The following is a 22,673-nucleotide window of genomic DNA, read 5'->3' as shown; positions in this document are numbered from 1 at the left end:
CACGCGAACAGGGAGCGACAGCTCCCTGCCGGCGACAGCTGTCCACACGTCTCGCCAGAAAGGCAGAGACGCGGCGGAAGCTGTTTGTGAATGGAGCATCCCCCGGCCAGATGCTCCATTCACTTGCGTAGGTCTCCTGTCGCTAGCCTGGACTAGCAGGACTAGCGATAGTTCCGGCGACAGCTGTAGCCGGCGATTGAACATGTCAATTGCCTGGCGACAGCTCCGACGGGCGAAGGTTCGGGGGGCGCGTGTCATACACAAGGGCGATCAGTCGCTGCAACACGCGCGTGCCACGTGGTTGCGGTGACGGCCGTACCCCGTGTGTGTGAGCCTTTAGAGCATTTGTACACAGAGAGTTACATTTGGGTCACTATCTGACTTTATCTTGAGCTGAGAGTGAAGAAAGTCATTAGAGTACACCTGGGAAAAGTGAGCAAACCACTGTTGACTTGCATTAAAACTGTTTAAAGCGGATCCAAACCAAACATTTTTTTTAATTCAAAATATTTAGTTGTACCACTCTGACACATACAATGATAAACACTCCTTCAAGCCTATGGGCATTTCAGTGCATGCTTTTCACCCCTCTCTTTTCATAACCAGGGTTATACAGGCGGCAGCCATTACTTCTGAGCTTAGTAGGAGGTTTTAGATCATGGGTGTGTTTGTCATCTGCTACCCTCCCTCACAGGGGCGTCGTCTATGTGAAATCTAACACAAGCTGAGATCACTGCCCCTGTGACATCACCGGTAGGAGCCTGTGTCTTATTTTTGTTTATCTCTTCCACCAGTCTGCCGGATTCTATCCCGGCAATATGAAAGGAAGGGAGGGGTTCCTCCAATAAGTGTAACTTATTTTATATTTGTCATCATGCAGCTGAAAAAAGGCTGCTATTTATTATTATAATTTAGAAAATAGATTTTATTTCTGAAATCTAGTATTTTTAATTTGGGTCCACTTTAACGTGGTACTGAACTTGCTTGATTTTTCCAGGCAGTTTTGCTCATTCAAATAGAATCTGCTCTGCTATGCCATTCTAATAGACCACAAGATAGTAATCCCACACCCCAATCTAAAATGATTTACCCCAGAACCATATATAGTGTTACAACAAAGCGCATATTCACCACCGGCTCGCTCCTCCTGAGTAGCCTCTCCATCGCCGCCGGGTGCCTGTGCCCAGTGACCCAACATCATGTAAGTTGTCACATAGTGGACGTTCTATCAGGGTACAGGGGCCTCGGCAGTAATGGGGAGAGGACACAGTAGAAGCATGCTGGTGGACAGGTGAGCCTACACTCCACTGCAAACAGTCTCATGGTCTGTGAGAGAGACCTGGGGCCTGGCTGGCGGTGGAAGCTTGTGTGCTGGGCATTGCTGGGCAACATGCCTCTTGGTGTGTACAAGGCTTTACTTTGTTGAGGATCAGTTTAGCAAAGAGTGTATTTTTATCTTCGGTGCATCATGCAAATATCAGCTTTAGGGCACTGCAGGAGTAACATAAGCTGCAGTGCCTTACCCTGCCACTCCCAGGAGTGCACCGGAGGTTGCTTGTTAATTTTTTTTTTTTCCTGTGATACCTCGGCTATAACATGTGGTGCAACTTTTGGACTGCGGTGCGATTAACTACTACTGCAGCGCGCCAATGTAAAAGAACCCTCAGGCTTAGACACCACAGTTCTAGCATGTTCCTTTCCAAAATGTGTGCTTGTCTATTGATCTGAAATGCACATTACATTCCACTGAGGGATGTGCAATGTTTTTATACACAAAGAAGCAGAGGCGTGCACCAATGTCCTATAAGTAAATCTTGCCTTTTAATCCTCCAGATCGATTCCATACAATAGGGTAAACATCAGTGTATACTTGAATATATGTTATACATACTGATTGTGGTGGCGGTGATCCGGTGGGTGCTCAGGGTGTGAAAAGGTCGGCGACGGCCGTTTCGCGTCCAACAGGACGCTTGGTCACGCTGCGTTCCACATTGTGAATGCTCAGCGAGCCTCCGGGATATCGCGGGGAGTAGCCCCGCCCCTTCCGGGGGAATCGTCTGCATCACTGGGAGTTCATTTGACCCTGAGGGGAAGCGCTTCCGGTATCAGTCCGGGACATGGCATACATGCGCACAAGTGATGCATCAGAATAGACGCATAAGGTGGTTAAGATAAACCATCACTAGATGGAGACATCATTGTATCCATCATTTACTTGTGCGCTCGTGCGTCCGAACGGACGCATTTGGCATGTTAAATTACGCATGCCCATCCATTCCCAAAGAACTGAGACCACATCCCCCCCCCCCCCCCCCCCCCCCGAGAAAAAGTCAAACAAAGTGTCTCTAATGTGCAATATAGTGTTTAAAACAAAGCACCTTTAAAAACAAAAATCTGGGCGGCCAATCAAGAGAAAGAAGACTGGACGTTCACCACACTATATAAACGCCCTCCACAGGACAATTTAGGACAAAAAACTTTGGCTTACAATAATAGATGAACAAGTAATTGATCGCACCGGGGTATCCACTATGACCCAAAACAAATAGGGCTACTCCAAAGGACCTACATTACTTGGGGAAATTTCTACCAAGTATATAGTCACCATACATCCCTCTTATCAAAAGAAGTGATATAGCTTAGGTCAAGAAAAAAGGGGGGAAGAGACCCTCACCATTGGACATCCCAATGCGATCAATCACCGACAAGCAACCAATATCCCCGAGGGATGGAAACTACAACACACACATATCCAGAACATTGATACAAACATTTGGAAAATCTTCATCAACCGACATAAAAAAGTCATGGATCCAACATACATGAAAGTTCAACTCTGTCGTTAAGACCCAAAGGGCCCATCGCATCAGATTGTAAAATGATCCAAGTTTCTCTTCTCAAAAGTAACAATTCTCTATTCCCACCTCTTCTAGGTTTCTCAACCTTTTCCAAAGCTATAAACCTCACGTTGTTACATTAGCCCCCATGAACCTCATTCATGTGGGTATAAAGCCTGGTACAGCCTTTCCCAGACCTCATCACACTCAAATGCTCACCGATTCTAACTTTAAGGGGGCGTGTTGTTTGACCAACATAAAAACGTCTACAAGGGCAGAATAGGACATACACAACATAACCAGTCTGACATGATAGAAAAGATTTAATCTGAAAGATCTCCTTGCCCACCTGTATATTTTTACAAGGAAGTAGCAAGGGACAATAAATACAATTACCACATCTATAGTTCCCTTTAAAAGATGTCTTGTCAAGCCAGGTGTTGGTTTTTGGGGAAACAAACTCACTACTCGTTAATAGATTTTTCAAAGTGGGAGCCCTCCTAAAGGCCACCCTCGGTGGTCCGTCGACCTTCTGTACCAAATCCTGATCTCCCAGGATCACTCCCCAATGTGAAAAGATAGACTTTCTAATCCTTCCTGCCATTGGTGAGTAATCGAAAGAAAACGTGATTCTCCCATGTTCAGATCCATTCTTGACTTTTGAAGTGAGCAAATCAGTCCTATCTGATCTCCCTGCTCGTTGTCTGGCTTCCTCCAACTGTCTTAGATCGTACCCTCTCTTCACAAACCTGTCTGTAAGCTCATCAGCCTGCCTCTCGAAGTCATCTTCCAGTTTATTATTTCTCCTTAACCTAAAGTATTGGCCATAAGGGATAGCCCTCTTAACATGTTCGGGGTGGAAACTATCTGCATGTAAAACAGCATTTGTAGCTGTGGGTTTCCTATAACCCGTACTGTAAAGCTTCCCATCCTGTATTGTAGTTTTAAATCCAAAAAAGCGATCTCTTTATCACTCATTTCTGCCGTGAATTGCATGTTTATCTCATTAGTATTCAAGTATCGTAAAAACTGTTCAAACTGTTCATCAGATCCAGACCAAACCACCAGGACGTCGTCCACGTACCTCGACCACTGTCTGACGTGCCCGCGGAACGGGTTCTTGTCCGAAAGCACGGCAGACTCCTCCCACGCCCCCAAAAAAAGGTTTGCGAAGGAGCACGCCACAGGGGTCCCCATGGCGGTGCCAGCGGTCTGCCGATACCAGCGTCCATCAAAGAGAAAAGCATTATGTTTAAGTACAAACTCCAAACATTCGCAAAGATATTCGATGTAATCTTCATCCTTGTTTGTGCGTTTCAAAAATTGCTTGACCGCCGACACCCCAAGATCCTGTGGGATCCGGCTGTACAGACTGACCACATCAATAGTGGCCAGTCTGTCGCCTGGGACCCATGTGGTGCGCTCCATCATGCGCAAAACCTCCAATGTTTCCTTCAAATAAGAGGGCACCCCTTTCAACAGGGGGCGCAGGAGATGGTCGAGATACCTGGACAACCTCTCAGTGAGAGATCCACACCCAGATACTATGGGACGTCCCGGCGGAGTGGTCATGGATTTATGCATCTTAGGTATATAATGCCATACCGGACGTCTGGGAAGCAGGGGTAATAGATCGCACCCCAATTTCTTGGGGAGGAACCCTTTTTCCACCCCTTTAAATAAGAGGGATCTCAACTGGGATTGGAAACGAGAGGTTGGATCAGCAGATAACAGGCAATAGGTAGCTTTATCATTAACCAGTTCACCCCCAAGGGTTTTTACTCTAACGGACCAGAGCAATTTTCACTTGTCAGTGCTCCTCCCTTTTATTCCCTAATAACTTTTACTACTTATCACAAGAAAATGATCTATACCTCGTTTTTTTCACCACCAATTAGGCTTTCTGTGGGTAGTACATTTTGCTAAGAATTTTTTTATTCTAAATGCATTTTAATGAGAAAAAAACAAAAAAATAGAAAAAAAATCATTATTTCTCAGTTTTCAGCCATTATAGTTTTAAAATTAAACATTCTCCTGTGGATAAAATAAACACATTGTATTTGCCCAGTTGTCCCGATTATTAAACCATTTAAATTATGTCCCTATCACAATGTATGGCGACAGTATATTATTTTGAAATATAGGTGTTATTTTTCTGTTCTGTTTTTTTTTTGTTCTGGCCATAATTACAAGCCCCAATGTAATAAATTAAAATTAATTTTCCCCCATAAAATATAGATTAAAAAAAGCTGAGTCCCTAAGGCAAGTATTTATTTATTTATTTTAAGCTGATTTTTTTTTTTTTACAAGTGTTTTCTTTTGGAGGGGGAGTGTTGGAAGTGGAATTTTATTAATTTTATTACTCATGTGTATGTACTTGTAAATGTATGTATTTTGTACGTGTCATATACTTTATGGCCACAAGATGGCGCTAGTGAACACTCGTTATAGTAAGTGTTCAATTTTTTTTTATTTTTTTTTACACTTTATTTAATTGTTACATTTCCTGTTTTTGTGAATGGACGTAGCCGCTGTTCGCTGTCACGTCCATTCACTCCAGGCACTGCGATTGGGTAGAGGACCGTTTGGTCCTCTTCCCCAATCCCTCAGCACGGGATCCTGATGGAAACGGCGGCCGTAGCAGCGCGCACACGGCGGTAGCAGCGGCGGGAACGCGCGACTTATTAATACGTCATGTTGCCGTTAATAGGGTAAAGCATGACGTATTAATGCGTTAGGATGCCACTAAATGGTTAAGTTGCCTCTCGGCTTCCTGTTTATATTGATCCACAGACAGGATCACTAAATTGCCACCCTTGTCTGCACTTCTGATGATCAAGTTCTCATTCTTTTTTTAACCATTCCAATCCTGCTCTCTCATTCCCTGTTATAGGGAGTGCCACACTACTATCTGCTTCTTGAACTAGAATTGCTGTTTGTTTACTTCCTTCCGAATTACGAGTGTTGAGCACCCCATCATGAATGCAAGTGATTGTCTAGGTTCAAGTAACCAGAATGCTGAAGATATCGAAGAAGATATTGATGATTTAGATATTGAATCACTGTCTTATGTGGGAGAGAAGGTGGCTATTGGAAGAGAGGATCTTTCTAATTTCTTCTCTAACCTTTCCATCTCTACTGAAGCTAATAAGGAAGTGGGTGCCAGGGTTTTGGAGTTCAAGCTGGGACGGCTGAGCGAACAGGAAACTAAGCTGTTCTGGACATTCACCACCTTAAAACGTTATAAACAGGACGGAATTGTGGCAAGAGGGTTCAGGAGATACTGGGAACCCTCTGAATATAGAGAAGACAAGCACTTTGTGGAGGATTGGGAAGAAGAGCATTTGGACCACGCCAGACGTTTGCAGAATATTGTATTGGCCAGAACTGTGGTTGAATATAATAAAGTTTCTGATGAATTAAGTGAAACCAAACCAAGATATAAAGTCTCAGTGTCTGAGGATAAATTCTCAACAGTAACTAACAAGCTTGAAGATAAAATTACTAAAATACAAGACGAAATAAAGGCAAGAAAGCTGAAAAAATTCTTCAGAGACAAGGAAGACTTCGATAAGGGTAAAATCTTCAATTGGGGTCCAGTGCCCTTTCCAAAACCACCAAAGGGAAGGGGCTACTGGACAACCGACTCAGGATCCGACAGTGATAACGATCCAAAGAAACCAAAAGGGGCCCCCAAGAAGAAACCTAAAAGGAGGCCTAAGACCCCTATAAAAGCGGACGAGAAGAATAGGGTACCTGATACACCATGTGCTGGAGCGGAAGCCCCTTTAGACGTAGAGTCCGACGAGGAGGAAGGAACCGATCCAGAAGTAAAACAGAGATCGGTGCATTGGGAGGGGATGCAAAACGTAAAACAAAAGAACAAGAAACGAAAAGCAATGAAATAGTGGACAATACAGATGAAGATGAACTTCAAGTGATCAATATATCACATATTGACATTCCAGAATCCTGTATTTCCCTGCTTAAGAAAGGTCTGAACTTTAGTCCAACCAAGAGATTTGACTTAACTGCCTTTACTATCGATCTTTACAAGTCTGTTCGAAAATTGGTGATCTGCCAGAAGTTTAACACTCCTCTAGCCACCGGAAGGACGGCGGTGGGACCAGCTCAAACTGATGGACTACCTTGCCCGATGACAATTAACCCATTACCAGAGGAAGATGGGGGAGACCCCACATTGTCTGGTGGGCAAATTGAGGGTATTTTTAATAATCCTAATCTTGTTTCTTTTTCTGGGTGTACTCCTCAGGTGAAGACGGGGAAACATACTGAGACCTTGGGTTTCAGCCCATTGATTCAATGGGACCCCACGGATGAGGAGCTAGCCCAGGTGGTTAATGATTTGTGGTCCAATGAAGGTCCTTGGAGTCATTTAGACTCGACCAGTGGGGACGGCTTAGAAATTGGGGATGTAGGCACTTTTAGAGCGTGTAAATCGGTACAGCCTTTCCCAGTAAATCCTGGTTCAAGTATTGATTTATTTTTTGACTGTATAATCAAAGACATCAAAGCAGAGGTGTATGAAGATGCCAGATCAAATCTAACAGGGAATGAGAGAGCAGGATTGGAATGGTTAAAAAAGAATGAGAACTTGATCATCAGAAGTGCAGACAAGGGTGGCAATTTAGTGATCCTGTCTGTGGATCAATATAAACAGGAAGCCGAGAGGCAACTTAATGATAAAGCTACCTATTGCCTGTTATCTGCTGATCCAACCTCTCGTTTCCAATCCCAGTTGAGATCCCTCTTATTTAAAGGGGTGGAAAAAGGGTTCCTCCCCAAGAAATTGGGGTGCGATCTATTACCCCTGTTTCCCAGACATCCGGTATGGCATTATATACCTAAGATGCATAAATCCATGACCACTCCGCCGGGACGTCCCATAGTATCTGGGTGTGGATCTCTCACTGAGAGGTTGTCCAGGTATCTCGACCATCTCCTGCGCCCCCTGTTGAAAGGGGTGCCCTCTTATTTGAAGGAAACATTGGAGGTTTTGCGCATGATGGAGCGCACCACATGGGTCCCAGGCGACAGACTGGCCACTATTGATGTGGTCAGTCTGTACAGCCGGATCCCACAGGATCTTGGGGTGTCGGCGGTCAAGCAATTTTTGAAACGCACAAACAAGTATGAAGATTACATCGAATATCTTTGCGAATGTTTGGAGTTTGTACTTAAACATAATGCTTTTCTCTTTGATGGACGCTGGTATCGGCAGACCGCTGGCACCGCCATGGGGACCCCTGTGGCGTGCTCCTTCGCAAACCTATTTTTGGGGGCGTGAGAGGAGTCTGCCGTGCTTTCGGACAAGAACCCGTTCCGCGGGCACGTCAGACAGTGGTCGAGGTACGTGGACGACGTCCTGGTGGTTTGGTCTGGATCTGATGAACAGTTTGAACAGTTTTTACGATACTTGAATACTAATGAGATAAACATGCAATTCACGGCAGAAATGAGTGATAAAGAGATCGCTTTTTTGGATTTAAAACTACAATACAGGATGGGAAGCTTTACAGTACGGGTTATAGGAAACCCACAGCTACAAATGCTGTTTTACATGCAGATAGTTTCCACCCCGAACATGTTAAGAGGGCTATCCCTTATGGCCAATACTTTAGGTTAAGGAGAAATAATAAACTGGAAGATGACTTCGAGAGGCAGGCTGATGAGCTTACAGACAGGTTTGTGAAGAGAGGGTACGATCTAAGACAGTTGGAGGGAGCCAGACCCAAGCTATATCACTTCTTTTGATAAGAGGGATCTATGGTGACTATATACTTGGTAAAATTTTCCCCAAGTAATGTAGGTCCTTTGGAGTAGCCCTTTTTGTTTTGGGTCATAATGGATACCCCGGTGCGATCAATTACTTATTCATCTATTATTGTAAGCCAAAGTTTTTTGTCCTAAATTGTCCTGTGGAGGGCGTTTATATAGACGCACGAGCACACAAGTAAATGATGGGTACAATGATGTCTCCATCTAGTGGTGGTTTATCTTAACCACCTTATGCGTCTATTCTGATGCATCACTTGTGCGCATGTATGCCATGTCCCGGACTGATACCGGAAGCGCTTCCCCTCAGGGTCAAATGAACTCCCAGTGATGCAGACGATTCCCCCGGAAGGGGCGGGGCTACTCCCCCGCGATATCCCGGAGGCTCGCCGAGCATTCACAATGTGGAACGCAGTGTGACCAAGCGTCCTGTTGGACGCGAAACGGCCGTCGCCGACCTTTTCACACCCTGAGCACCCACCGGATCACCGCCACCACAATCAGTATGTATAACATATATTCAAGTATACACTGATGTTTACCCTATTGTATGGAATCGATCTGGAGGATTAAAAGGCAAGATTTACTTATAGGACATTGGTGCACGCCTCTGCTTCTTTGTGCATACTTCTGCTGTTTCCTTCCTTCCATGAAATTTGTCGGAGCACATGTCCCAGCATTCTTCCGATCTCATTACAGGGTTAGTGGAGGCGAAGAGTACCTTACAGCTTCAATTGGTTTCTCCCACGTATTATTTGTATCATTATAGGGAGTGCCACACAACTATCTGCTTCTTGAACTAGAATGGATGTGCACTGTTTTCCTCAACCTCAATCTGTTGGCAGTTATCGATTTCATTGTAGACATTTTTATATTGTGTGTTGTATTTCATTGTACAGTACACATTTTATGTATCTAGTCTTTGACTAGTCCCGAGCACTAATTTCCATCATTGGCAATTGCACTCGTGTGCCGAAAGCTAGTCGCAGCTGCAAGTTGCTGCAACTAAGTTGCCTACATGGCTTGCTCCTAAAATACTGAGGGGACCAAATCAACCTCCTAGTAGGCTTTTAAGTTGTTAAACATAACTGGAACACCCAGAGGAAGCTCAAATAGTGCAAGCATAAAACCCCCTTTTAGATATCTTGCCAAACTTTGGAAGTGAGCAAATCAGTTAAGTTAATAAAAATGCTACACTAAACCCTAAACTTAGCAGAGGCAGCCAAAAACAGTATGTGCATACTGGTGTCTGCTGATCTAATTTTACAAATCTGGAATGCCACATATTTAAACCGTGACCCCTGAGCTTATTGTTCTCCTCCTCGCCCCTCCCATCAGAAACGACTTCATAGTGCATGCTCCATCATCCCATCTTCCCCTCCCCATAGAAACAGATGCATCCCTGTGCTATAGCAGAGCAAAGAGTCTGTACAGCATTCAGTCCCCAAACTGTTGCCTGAAGGGGAATAGGGTCCCATTAGTTGCAGGAAGCAACAGTTGCGACAGTTAAAGTTAGTGTAAGCAGGAAATGTGTTTGTAAGATTATGTTGGGTAATATTGAGCTGTTGAACGATGATCAAAACATTACGTATTTTATTGTAAATTGTTCTAATTTTGCATAATTAGGAATTGGATTCCCTTTTGAACTTGCACGTCTCCCTCCAAAAGTTAGGCGCTCCTTAATAAGTGTGAACAAGAATCGGAACAGCATGGACAGTTTACCTGTGGAGTCTCTACCTGCAAATGATTCAAAGTCTGAGTGTGACCTTCAGGCAAAGCTTCAGAACCAGGAGGGAGAGCTGGAGAGACTGAGGCAAGAGCTGAACAGCCAAAAGGTTAGTTACATTGCTTCAATGACTGAGCAGTATTTGCCATTTGTTGTCTTTGTGAATTCAATATGCCCAGAAATCCCCAACATTGCTCAATCCTTGACTTGTTTAGCTGTTCATATTAGTCAGCTGTATTACGCACATTAATCTGCCTAGAAATGAAGCATGTAGTCTCTGGAAAACACTACTCTACGTGTCTCTCAAGCATTTGTGTACACTAAGGTCTGAAGTAAAATAACAGTGCTTTATACAAACTGGAATGCATAAAATAAGCTTAAAACACCAAATTCAACTAGTAGAATTTAATTGCAAAATCTCAGTGTTAAAAAGCAGCTATGCTGATCATGGTTACACACTGCCATCTCATGCATGTGTATGTTTTTTATGTGGACCAGGTGTTCCTCATGAATATTGCCTCGGCGCTCCACTGCTATGTGTGACAGAAATGGGTTTATCTTCTCTGGTGTTATGCTTTCCAACCATGTGAAGAAATCATGTGATCTACCTGTGTTTCATCAGCCATACTTACTCCTTTCCAAAATGGTCCCATGCATGTGTAATTGCAAATAGCAGAGAGATCTCTTCTGCTTCTCCTGTGCTGACTGGCCTGCAGGAAGCATAGATCCTGTTATAAATAGATAAGTTTAGGGAGCATGTTATCACTACAAGTCTTCCATTGTATGGAAATGGGGAGGCTAAGCTGTATGTATCAATAAAAATGCAATGGATTCAGTCAAACAGAAAAACATTTCATACGTATTAGAATACACTGAGGTTTTTGCAATCAATCTTCGTTAGCACTGCAACCTGCAGCTAAGGCTGGGTTCACACATTAAAAAGGTGTCCAGTCCTATTCTGTCAGTTATTGACAGTTATCAGTTTTATACAAGTTCTATGGCTAGGTTCACACATTAAAGGTGTACATTTTGGTCTAGTTCTGTCAGTTTTTTTTTTGTTTTTTTTTAAATGGGTGTATTCACACACACAAGGTGTAAAGTTCCAAACCTGTCTGGTAAAACTGATAGAAAACTGATGCAAAACTGACAGGACTGGACTGGGCCAGAAATGTACAGATTTATGTGTGAACCAAGCCTTAGGCCCCTTCCCCCATATTCGCTCAGCGAGAAACACAAGTGCAGTGGCAAAGCACGGCACTTGCTCTTGAGTGCAATTCTTCCAGATACGGTTGTTGTTTCCATTCATTATAATGAATGGTGATTGCAATGCATTTGCGGGTATTAGTCTGCAAGCATTTTTAAATATTCTCCTTTTTTACCATGCCCAGGCGATTTCGACAGTACTTTAATGCTAAAATATATGCAACTGTTTTGAATGTGGCGCGTGAGAGCGACGGGATTGGCTGAACAAATTGCTGGGAAGCCAATAGGATGCGACGAAAGTTCATGTCCCGTCTACGCTCCCGTCCGCTTAGCCTTATGGGTATGGTAGTCCAGACACGGCAGGGACCTGTCCACATTGGCTGGAATCTCCCACTTGATCCCCATTCACCAATAGCGAGTGCGATAACCGGAAGGGGCGGGGCAAATCCCCGCAATATATCGGAACACCGCAACTCGCTATTATTATTGGAGCACAGCGTGACCAAGCGTCCACTGAGATGCGAAACGGCCGTTGCAAGCCCCATCTGGTGCCCGCCCCCCCCCCCCCCCACCTCCATCACACCATCACTTGAAGATCCTCAATCTGGATGTACCTTAGACGCATTACCTGTAACAGAGCACTGCAATAAAGAAAATTGGACGGAAGGTGCCAGGAAGTTTTGTCTCTTTCTCTGCACAGCTGACGTCATTGATGCCTTTCTTCACATGATCCGATGTGCACACGTCCCGGCAGCAGATGCAGGCAGCGTCTGTGATTTGGTGAGAAAATGTTTTTGCCCATGCACTCACACTGCTCCATTTTAGTGTAGGGAGTGCCACTCAGATCTGTTTCTTGTTGACAAAACATTAGTCTGCAAGCATGCCTTGCGATTCCACAGTGATTGTATTGCAATTGTAATTTATGCACTTCTGATGTCTCTGTGAATCGCATTGAATGTGGCTGAAACCGCGAGTGTGGAGGCCTCTGGTCTCTGAGTTGCTTTGACTTGAGACACTTGCCTGCATGGAGTTGTATGTTCTCCCTATCTTCATATTTCTATGCTTTTGGTGCTCTAGTTTCCACCTAAAAATCCTCTGTTAGGGATATAAGAACTGAGTATTTGTAGACAGGGACAGATATGACAGATACTGGCACTCTGTAAAGTGCTGTGTCATATATTGGCATTATATAAATCAGGGCTGTGGAGTCGGAGTCGGAGTCGTGGAGTCGGGCAATTTTGGGTGCCTGGAGTCGGAGTCGGGAAAAAATGCACCGACTCCGACTCCTAATGAATTTGTAACTGTAATTAAAATAGAAAATATGATAAAATGTTCTATTTCTCAGATAATAGTCATTAAAAATAATGTGTATATATACAGTATATATACAGTAATAGCTGTGCTTAGTCTACAAAAATGAAATAAACCAATCAAAATTAGTTACTTGTGCTGCTTCAATAAAGCAGTCCCCATATTTTTAAAGTCAGATATACATATCTGATTGTGACTGTATCTATGATGTGTACACAGGAATCTCTTATATATACTAAATAACATCTATACTGTAAGTATAAAGCCTGATGTGTAGCTGTGTCACTAATAGAGATGGTCAACGAGATGGAAATAATTCTGCATTGATGCTGATTTATGCAAATGTATGCACTCCCTTTGCTGATGAAATCAAATAATTTGATATGTTATTAAAATTTGGTTTGGTGACTACAAATTAAAGGGAAACTGAGACGGATGAAAAGTAAAGTTTTATACATACCTGGGGCTTCCTCCAGCCCCCTTCAGGCTAATCAGTCCCTCACTGTCTTCCACCACCTGGATCTTCTGCTATGAGTCCTGGTAATTCAGCCAGTCAGCGCTGTCCGGCCGCATGCCGCTCCCACAGCCAGGAACATTCTGCACCTGCGCAATAGTGCTGCACAGGTGTAGTATGCTCCTGGCGGCGGAGTGTGTGCATGCGCACTACGCCTGACTGGCTCAAGTACCTGGACTCATAGCAGAAGATCCAGGTGGTGGAGGAGGACAACGAGGGACTGATTATCCTGAAGGCGGCTGGAGGAAGCCCCAGGTATGTATAAAACTTTAATTTCATCTGTCTCAGGTTTACTTTGTTACACAGTAGTACTATACTCTACATATGCACTCCCCACAGAGCTGCAGGGAATCCACTGAGAATGCTGTGCACATTGAACACAGAGGTGTTGTCTGTTTACAATCTCCTCATTCCCCTGCAGAGTACCTGCACATCACTCTTACATGTACCCACACCTTACATTGCCTAGGGCCTGATAGATGTTCTTTGTTCCGGTTTGTACCTTTTACAAGTACTCTTACCAAGGACTAGTTTTAGTCTAAAGGGAATAAATATAGTAGTCTACATATCCTTCTCAATTCAGTTGTCTTGTAAAATTCCTAAGCGTTGGCAGTTAAGAGACGAATTTCACGTTACATACTTTTAATCAACAAAATTGTAATATGCAAATTAGAGGAGTCGGAGTCGTGGAGTCGGAGTCGGTGGAATCCTAAACTGAGGAGTCGGAGTCGGTGGATTTTTGGACCGACTCCACAGCCCTGATATAAATACAGGAAATAACTGTTGACACCTAAAGCCCCATTCTGCCTTCAACAGTCCTGGATTTGTTTCCACTAGCTAACCTTATTTGGAGAGGCTTGTTTGACTTTTGTGCTGTGCTCAGCGTTTTAGTTAGGTGCAGCATTGTCTGCTGGCAAGGAAAGCTGTGCATTTAGGAAATCTGAGCTGAAGCAGTGTCTTGTGATGCTGGGTCAAACTAGTGGAAATATTTAGCCATTAATCATGTTCATGCGTGAGATTTCTTACCAGAAATGTAGTTCTTTCCCCAGCTGCATATTGTTAACGTCTGGATGCTATAAATAGTTTCCCGATCATGTGAGCTTCAGTTTGTGCATATCTGTTTTCCTTTTGGAAGTTTTATGATCCCAGATTTGTGTAAAACAGTCTCTGGTCTTGTGACATCCGTACAACATTTGACAGTAAAGGAAACCAGATTGCTGTACGGAGGTCTTATGTGCACATTGCTCGATTTCTCTTTATGTGCTTTGAGAACAGTTAGATATAAGGCTCCCAGGACACTGCAAATCCGTTTTGCGATTCCGATTTGCAATTCCGATTTTCCCTGAATGCAATCAACAGAAAAACTGAAAAAAAAAAAAACGCAGCATGTGGTAACGATTAAAAATCGGAATCGGATGTGAAAAACAATTAAAAATCAGAATCGCTTGCAGTGTGCATTGAGCCTAAGACACTGAAAACTGGGTATAAAAGAAAAGTATCTTTTTAAAACTGAGTTCTGAGTTTATCTTTCTTTGAAACAATTTAGAAATTTTTCTTGACACAATTATCCTGGGGAGCTGGAGGATGCAATTGCCGGTCCTTAACCCTCCTGGCGGTATAAAAAAATCCGCCAGGAGGGAGCGCAGCAGTTTTTTTTTTATTTTTTTTTTCTATATCATGTAGCGAGCCCAGGGCTCGCTACATGATAGCCGCTGCTCAGCGGCATCCCCCCGCCCTCTTCGATCTCCGATCAGGAAATCCCGTTCAAAGAACGGGATTTCCTGGAGGGCTTCCCCCGTCGCCATGGCGACGGTCGGGATGACGTCACCGACGTCTGACGTCGGGACGTCATTGGGAGTCCCGGGCCACCCCTCGGCGCTGCCTGGCACTGATTGGCCAGGCAGCGCACGGGGTCTGGGGGGGGGGGGCGCGCGCCGCCGCACCGGATAGCGGCGATCGGGCGCGCGCGGCGGCGGCGATCGGGGTGCTGGCGCAGCTAGCAAAGTGCTAGCTGCGTCCAGCAAAAAATAAATTAGACAAATCGGCCCAGCAGGGCCTGAGCGGCACCCTCCGGCGGCTTATCCCGAACTACGTTCGGGGTTACCGCCAAGGAGGTTAAGCGATCCAGAGCCGAAGCTCGGGATCAAAATGAGATACTCACCTTAACGTGGACCTGAACTCTTGCACAGGATAGAAGAAAAACATAGGGTAATGCACCTTGTATGTATTTAGAGAGTTTAGTCTAATTCCCCATCATCTATGTATAAACTCAAATTGTAATTTGATCTCTCCCCTGTGTCACATGACTACCATGACAGAGATAGCTGAAAAGCTAATTTGAAAGCACATGATGTCAACCGTATGTCCGTTTTTATGAATCAGGAAGTAGAAACAGTGCAGATTTATTTTAGAATTTGTATCAGCTGTAACAAAGAAACCGTATTTGTTTAAAGAAATTTCATCCTTTTTTCTACTATCCTACAAGTTCCTAAACCTATTCTAATGTGCTCTGGCTTACTGCAGCACTTTCTACTATCACCATCTCTGTAATAAATCCATGTATCTTTCCCCTGTCGGATTTGTCGCCCCGTGTCTGGAAGGCTGCCAACTCTTCAGTGTTGTTGATCTGTTATGCACGCCCCCCCCCCCCCCCCCATCCAGGCCCCCTCTATGCACACTCCCGTGTGTGTTATTTACATTAGGCAGCCTCTCTGCTCTCTTGTCAGTGAGAGAAGAGAGCTGCCTTTTACAAGCTGGATAAATCGTCCTCTGAGCTGGCTGGGCTGTCACATACTGAGGAATTACAGACAGGGGCAGAGCTGTCTGCAGGAAGAAACAATCAGCCTGTTACTCTTCAGTGGATGATAGCTGCAGGGAGAAAAAGGTTAACACACAAATGATCTCTTGAGATTCAAAAGGAAGGCTGTATACAGCCTGCTTGTGTATGGATGTATTTTCTATGTGTGGACATACTCTACATCAACCTACTTCCGGTTTTGGTGGCCATTTTGTTTGTCTATAAACAAACTTTTTAAACTGTTTTTGACTACTTTTAATGCGGCGGGGAGCAAAATTGTGACAGAGGGGAATAGGAGATGTTCCCTAACGCACTGGTATGTTTACTTTTGTGCGATTTTTAACAATAGTTTCTCTTTAAAGGTTTTTATGCTGCTGCGTATCTGGCAGGACGTTCGGAGTTCAGGTCCGCTTTAAGAGAAGGAAGCTTCAGGATCCTATCAAGGCTTCCCTCGTTACTCATATGTCCCCGTCATTGAGCTCGGCTCCCCTCCAGATCAGGGCCGCGCTCCTTCCCGTCTTGCAGCATAGCTGCGCTGTAGACACGAGCAGGGCCATACATGCACAGTAGCACAGAGCCTGTGACTCCGATGTACCGCGCGGGCGGGTTCACGCAGATACTGCCTGGCTGTCACACGCCCCCTAGTGGCCAGACCGCTCAATGCCTCCCAATTGTTTTCAGAGTCAGACCATGCAATCTGTGATTGCAATCGGTGCGCAGATACAGCTGGGATTTTGGCAGCAGACGGACTAGAAGGGAGCTTGTGAGTTACGGTAATATAATTTACACACTATTTCACAGTATAACTGCCACCATCCTACAGAAGGGTAGGAGTCATAACTATACTGAGACTAATACCTGCAAATAAAAACTGTTAAACACACTCTATTTTGTCTAGCTATCAACAATAGTAGCGACTCTTCAGAAGCTAGAGTTCAGTTTGTGCGGCTGAATAGCAGGTGTAGCTGAACAAATAAAATGACTTTTTATAAAGTCTTTATTATAAGTGCAATATAAATAATATATACAGAAAATCATTAAAATCAACAATTATGAAGACAATCGTAGCGCAGTATAAAAAATAAAAAGGAAGAAAATACTTCAGTTGATGTGGAAATATATCCTTTCTGGGAAAACACGTGCAGTTCTTGGTTTCTGTTCAGGAGCCAAAGTTCAGCAAGATGGCCGCTGCTCGTCCTCAAGGCAGCAGCAGGCTCACATGAAGATGGAATTGGAGGAATTGAAGGAGGAGGCCCTGGCAAACACTTTTGAATAAACCACAATTTTGAGTGGAGTCTCAGGTTCAGCCCAGGGGCTGGACCGGGTGCGGTTAACCTCCTGGGTGGGTTTCTGGTGCCCACCAAATATGACAGTGTTCATATCTCGGCTTACACTTCCTGCACACACATAACAGTCACAGATTCATATTCCTAAAAAAATACACAACTCACAGGCATCCTAAACTTAGGTTGCTTTTCAGCTGCTGTTAGAGGGAGAGACCTCAGGCTGGCTGCCCGGCAGCTCCTACAAATTCAATCCAGATTCTATCGTTAATCGCAATCGGTCCAGAAAATCGATTGCGTTCACATTTTTCACGGGCGGTTCAAGGACGCCGTCTGCGGCAGCGAAACCGTCCGTGACACTGGCCACGCTGCAAGAAGAGAGGAGCTGCGTAGCCACGATATGATTAGCGACAATGCCTTGTTGCTAATTTTCCTGGGGGGCCACGCTCCGTGACGGGAGAGATTAGAATACAGAGGAAAGCCTCAATAGAATCATGAGGCTTCTCCCTCTTCAGGTAAGTATCTAATTTTGTACCTGAGCTTCAGCTTTGGTACACTTTAAATAAAATCCACAAGCAGAGAAAAAAGCATTCATATATTGCAAATAATTAGTCTCTATAGCTAATAATCCTGCTGCATTCCTTACACCTTAAAGAGACTCTGTAACAAAAATTTCATCCTTTTTTTCTACCATCCTAAAAGTTCCTAAACCTATTCTAATGTGCTCTGGCTTACTGCAGCTCTTTCTACTATCACAGTCTCTGTAATGAATCAATGTATCTTTCCCCTGTCGGACTTGTCGCCCTGTGTCTGGAAAGCTGCCAACTCTTCCGTGCTGATCTGTTATGCACACCCCTCTCCAGGCCCCTCTATGCACACTCCAGTGTGTGTGTTATTTACATAAGCCAGCAGCGTCTCTGCTCCCTTATCAGTGAGAGAAGAGAGCTGGATAAAAATTCTCCTCTGTTAGGCTGTGAAAGGAGCTGGCTGACACATACTGAGGAATTACAGACAGGGCAGAGCTGTCTGCAGGGGGACAGAAGGTAAACACACAAATGATCTCTTGAGATTCAAAAGTACAGCCTGCTTGTGTATGGATGTATTTTCTATGTGTGGACATACTGTACATCAATCTACTTCCTGTTTTGGTGGCCATTTTGTTTGTTTATAAACAAACTTTTTAAAACTGTTTTTGACTACTTTTAATGCGGCGGGGAGCGGTGACATTGTGACAGAGGGTAATAGATGTTTTTTTTTTTTTCTCCCCAATACAGATTATCTTTAAAGATCTTTAAAGGGACCCTGAGCAGTACTTTAAATCAAAAATTTCACTTACCTGGGGCTTCCTCCTGCCCACTGTAGGCCGTGAGGTTGCCCAGCGTCGTCCTGGCTCTTCTGCGGGCCCCGCTGTCAGCTTTGTTACCGGCGACACCCCGGCCGGGTGTTGGGCTGAAACTTTCTGGATACTTGGCGCCGGCTGCTACGCGTCGTCAAGGCAGTACTAAGCATGTGCGGTTCAGAGTTAGAAAAACACGCTTGCGCAGTACTGTCATTCCATGATTACGCATAGCGGCCGCCAAGCATCCAGATACAGGAAGTGCCATCCCGACACCCGGCCCAGGTGTCGCAGGTAACGGAGCCGCCAGCAGGACACGCAGAAGAGCCAGGAGGATGCCGGGGGACCTCACGGCCTACGGTGGGCTGGAGGAAGCCCCAGGTAAGTTAAATTTGTGATTTATAGTACTGCTCAGGGTCCCTTTGAGTATTTAAGTAAGATTATTCTATAGTAAATCATTCTTGAAACAAGGGCCTGGTTTGTAGAAATCATAATTCCATTAGCATAATATACTCCTCAGTTCTCTTGGCATAATATCTGTGTCATATCTAAAAATGAATTATGACTGAGGAATTAAAGAGGAACTTTAATCAAGGATTGAACTTCATTCCAACCAGTAGCTAATACTCCCTTTCCCATAAGACCTTGTCTCAAATAGATCATCTGTGTGGCTGATATCTGATATTGTGATAAAACCCCTACCACAGTGTGATGTCATCTTAAGAAAAATGAAATCACAAGCGAAAAAGTGTTCTGTTTTTTCCCCCCAATTGCTCTTTTATAGAATATAATAAAAAGGCATATTTATAAAAACGCATTTGTCGCACATACAATGAAAGTCAAATGAGGTTCACACTTCTGTTTAAAAATTGCATTTGTGGTTTTTTTTTTTGCATGTTGCAGCATAAATTTGCATGCCACATGCAAATTCTCATTGACTTTAATTAGTTACTCTGAAAGAATCCATGCAAGAAATGGTTGTGGTTTCAACTTTAATAAGTGTGAACACTGCTTTTAAACAAAAAAAAATACACACAGTATTGGGGCATGACTCTAAGAAGGTTGCAACTTTACTTTCAACATTGTGATCATCAGGGCCTGAGCCTACTAACGCAGTTGTGTCCGCTTTTCAGCCACTATGGTTTCATTTTGCAAAGCTTCTCATAAATCACTTATTTTTCTCCTGATTAATAAAAATAACCTTTTGGCACATTTATAAGCAAAATAATCACTCAAAGCAAGTTGATCCTGAGTAAGGCCAGAAACTCACTAGGAGTGATTTTTCTGAGTGCTTTGCGATTTTAAAACTCTTGCTAATGTAATGTTATGGGTATGATCCCTCCAAGTCTGGAGCCATCCTCTGTAGCTGGCGATTCTCCCCCTAGCATCCGAGAATTAGGCGCTAGGAACTGTAGTGTCTGAGTCAGACACTAGGGTGAGAAGCCCGTAAGAGAAGATGTCTGCAGGTTCTGGAGACCAAGCGGTTGGCGGTGAGTACTGCTACCCGCTGCCTGACTCTGCCTGGGGGACATCCAGGGCACCCCAGAATAGATCTTGGGCACATGCCACTGATCTTTTGAGGCTAGCAACGCCCCTGATATTTAATATGCAGGTAGGGGACACACTTCAAGAAAACCGAGTTGTGCATATAATTCTGTGCAAAATAATACATTGCTCCCTTGCATAATTTAAAGGGCATTGGTGTCAGTGTGTCCCTAATCCTTTGACTTTCTTGTGCTGATCTTTTAAAATCTGTTATTGATTTGGTTGTTTTTTTTCCTATTTTCCCAACAGGAACTGGTAAAGCTTTTGCAGCAGTCTCTCCGGTCTTCACAGTATGATAAATATATTTCCAGTCCATTCTGTGATGAACCCACAAAAGACCACTTACAACTGCTGCATCAAAAAGATGACCAAATTCAGGAACTGAATCGTCTACTGGAGAAGAACAGTCTGGAGAAGGAGAAACTTTACCAGGACATGGAGAGCCTTAAACACAGTACAGAGGCGGTAAAAGACCAGCTTAATATGATGATGGAAACAATTCAAGCAAAAGATGAAGTGATCATGAGGTTATCCAGGCAGTTGAGTGACTATGAACAGTCCACCTCTCTACCAAGCAAATCCTCAGAGAGCCTTACATCCTCTCAGAAGGACCAAGAAGAGCTGAGCCGGTTACAGGTAAGGACTGGAACATTATTTCTGTATTGTATCAATTTCTACGCAAAAATCGTACATATGGATACATTTGTTTTGATACTAGAAACAGAAATAAGACCAGGGGTGTGCCTTGTGCCTTTAGGCTCTCATCTAGTCTTGAGGATAATTTCTCCCTCACATGGTTTAATTTTTAATCGTAATCAAACTGGCTTGTCACCTGAAAACTGCTGTTTTTAGATTGACTAATGTATTTCTAAAGGTGGCAGATCATTGTTCTTCATAAATAAGCCCCAGTTCCTGTCTCATAAATCACCAATTTCTCCGGTTATTGCTTTATCTTCTATTGGTAGACCTCTTCCTTTTTCTTGGCTATTAGGTCATTAAATATGAATAAAAACCTGTTATGGTAAAAGCACAGTTGCTGACCTTTTAGAAATTACTAGATACTGTGTCTGACCTACAAATCTGTCCACAAAACCTGTCCAACCTACATTTCTGATCTTTCTCAGAGGTACACACCTAGCCGCTCACTCTGCTCCTCCAACATCTTCAAGAAGGCCCTCAAAACTCACCTTTTCACTCTGGCCTGCCATCCCTCACAAGTGCTCTAAACCCACAGCTGAACTCTGGTCCCCTACCTTTCGTGTCCCTGCCTCTCCTTCTAGATTGTAAGCCTTCAGGCAGGGTCCTCCTCCTTTTGTGTCCTACCTGATCATGCACCTCCATTACTGTGCACTTATGCTATGCATTTCAGTTAACTCAACTTGCCTAATCTCTATGCTCCCATCCTCATCCAGTGACTGACTAAGCATTATCTTGCACTCATACTGTGCTGCATGACCTGGTTTTTTCTTGTATTCCTGTATTGTCGTATTGCTGGATCTCACCCCTAAATATTGTCTGCAACCTAAGCTATTGTCCAGCGCTGCGTAATATGTTGGCACTTTATAAATACAATAAATAAATAGTTCCCTGGCAGTAATCTTTATCCTTTGGCTGTATTAGTAGTCACTGACCTGTAATTAGCATGCAGTATTCTTCTGACATGACCTGCATACTTTGTGGATTATAACCTCGGTGTGTGTAAAAAGAGGTTAAAAATGAGCAGCAGCAATTCTGTACCAACAGATAATTTCCCTTATGGTATGTGAGCATTAGAAACAGTCTACACATGTACATATTTCACATGTCCCTACATGTAAGCTATCCATAAATATCTGCAAAAATGTTCCTTCCCCCTTTAATTTACTTTCACTTGCTTAGTTTCTTTTTCTTGTCACAGCTTCAGCTGCTGCCTGTTTATAGCACAAGGCTAAGCATTCTGTTTTACTTCCTATTTCATATGAGTCTTGTCAGTGTCTGTGGGAGGAAATCTGAGTGACTCAACATTATAGCCCTGAGCCAGTCCCCATATATATCTATGTACATGTCTGGGGGGGGGGGGGGGGGGGATATCTGTGATGCAGCACTATATAGCCCTGCGCCAGTCCCCCCATTATTTCTATGTACTAGTCAGTGTCCGAGGGAGGAAATCTATGTGATGCAGCACTATAGCCCTGAGCCAGTCCCCCCATATATATGTACATGTCTATGGGGGGAAATCTATGTTACGCTGCACTATAGCCCTGCGCCAGTCCCCCCATTATATCTATGTAGTAGTCAGTGTCTGTGGGAGGAAATCTATGTGATGCAGCACTATATAGCCCTGAG

The 22,673-nt window shown here is 43.9% G+C and overlaps 1 protein-coding gene across 1 annotated transcript in view; it reads left to right on the top strand.

The window, feature by feature from the left end:
- The window catches only part of TBC1D2B (TBC1 domain family member 2B), a 66,601-nt gene that overhangs the window by 17,127 nt on the left and 26,801 nt on the right, over positions 1 to 22,673 (top strand). Inside the window, exons 5-6 of the mRNA XM_068273610.1 lie at positions 10,260 to 10,468; positions 20,598 to 20,984. Of these exons, the coding sequence (XP_068129711.1) occupies positions 10,260 to 10,468; positions 20,598 to 20,984 (596 nt within the window). The remainder of the gene's footprint in view (positions 1 to 10,259; positions 10,469 to 20,597; positions 20,985 to 22,673) is intronic.

This window comes from Hyperolius riggenbachi, chromosome 3, assembly GCF_040937935.1.
Source record: "Hyperolius riggenbachi isolate aHypRig1 chromosome 3, aHypRig1.pri, whole genome shotgun sequence".
Classification (NCBI taxonomy): domain Eukaryota; kingdom Metazoa; phylum Chordata; class Amphibia; order Anura; family Hyperoliidae; genus Hyperolius; species Hyperolius riggenbachi.
Note: the sequence above shows the minus strand (reverse complement) of the source record. Positions and strands in the feature narration are given on the sequence as shown.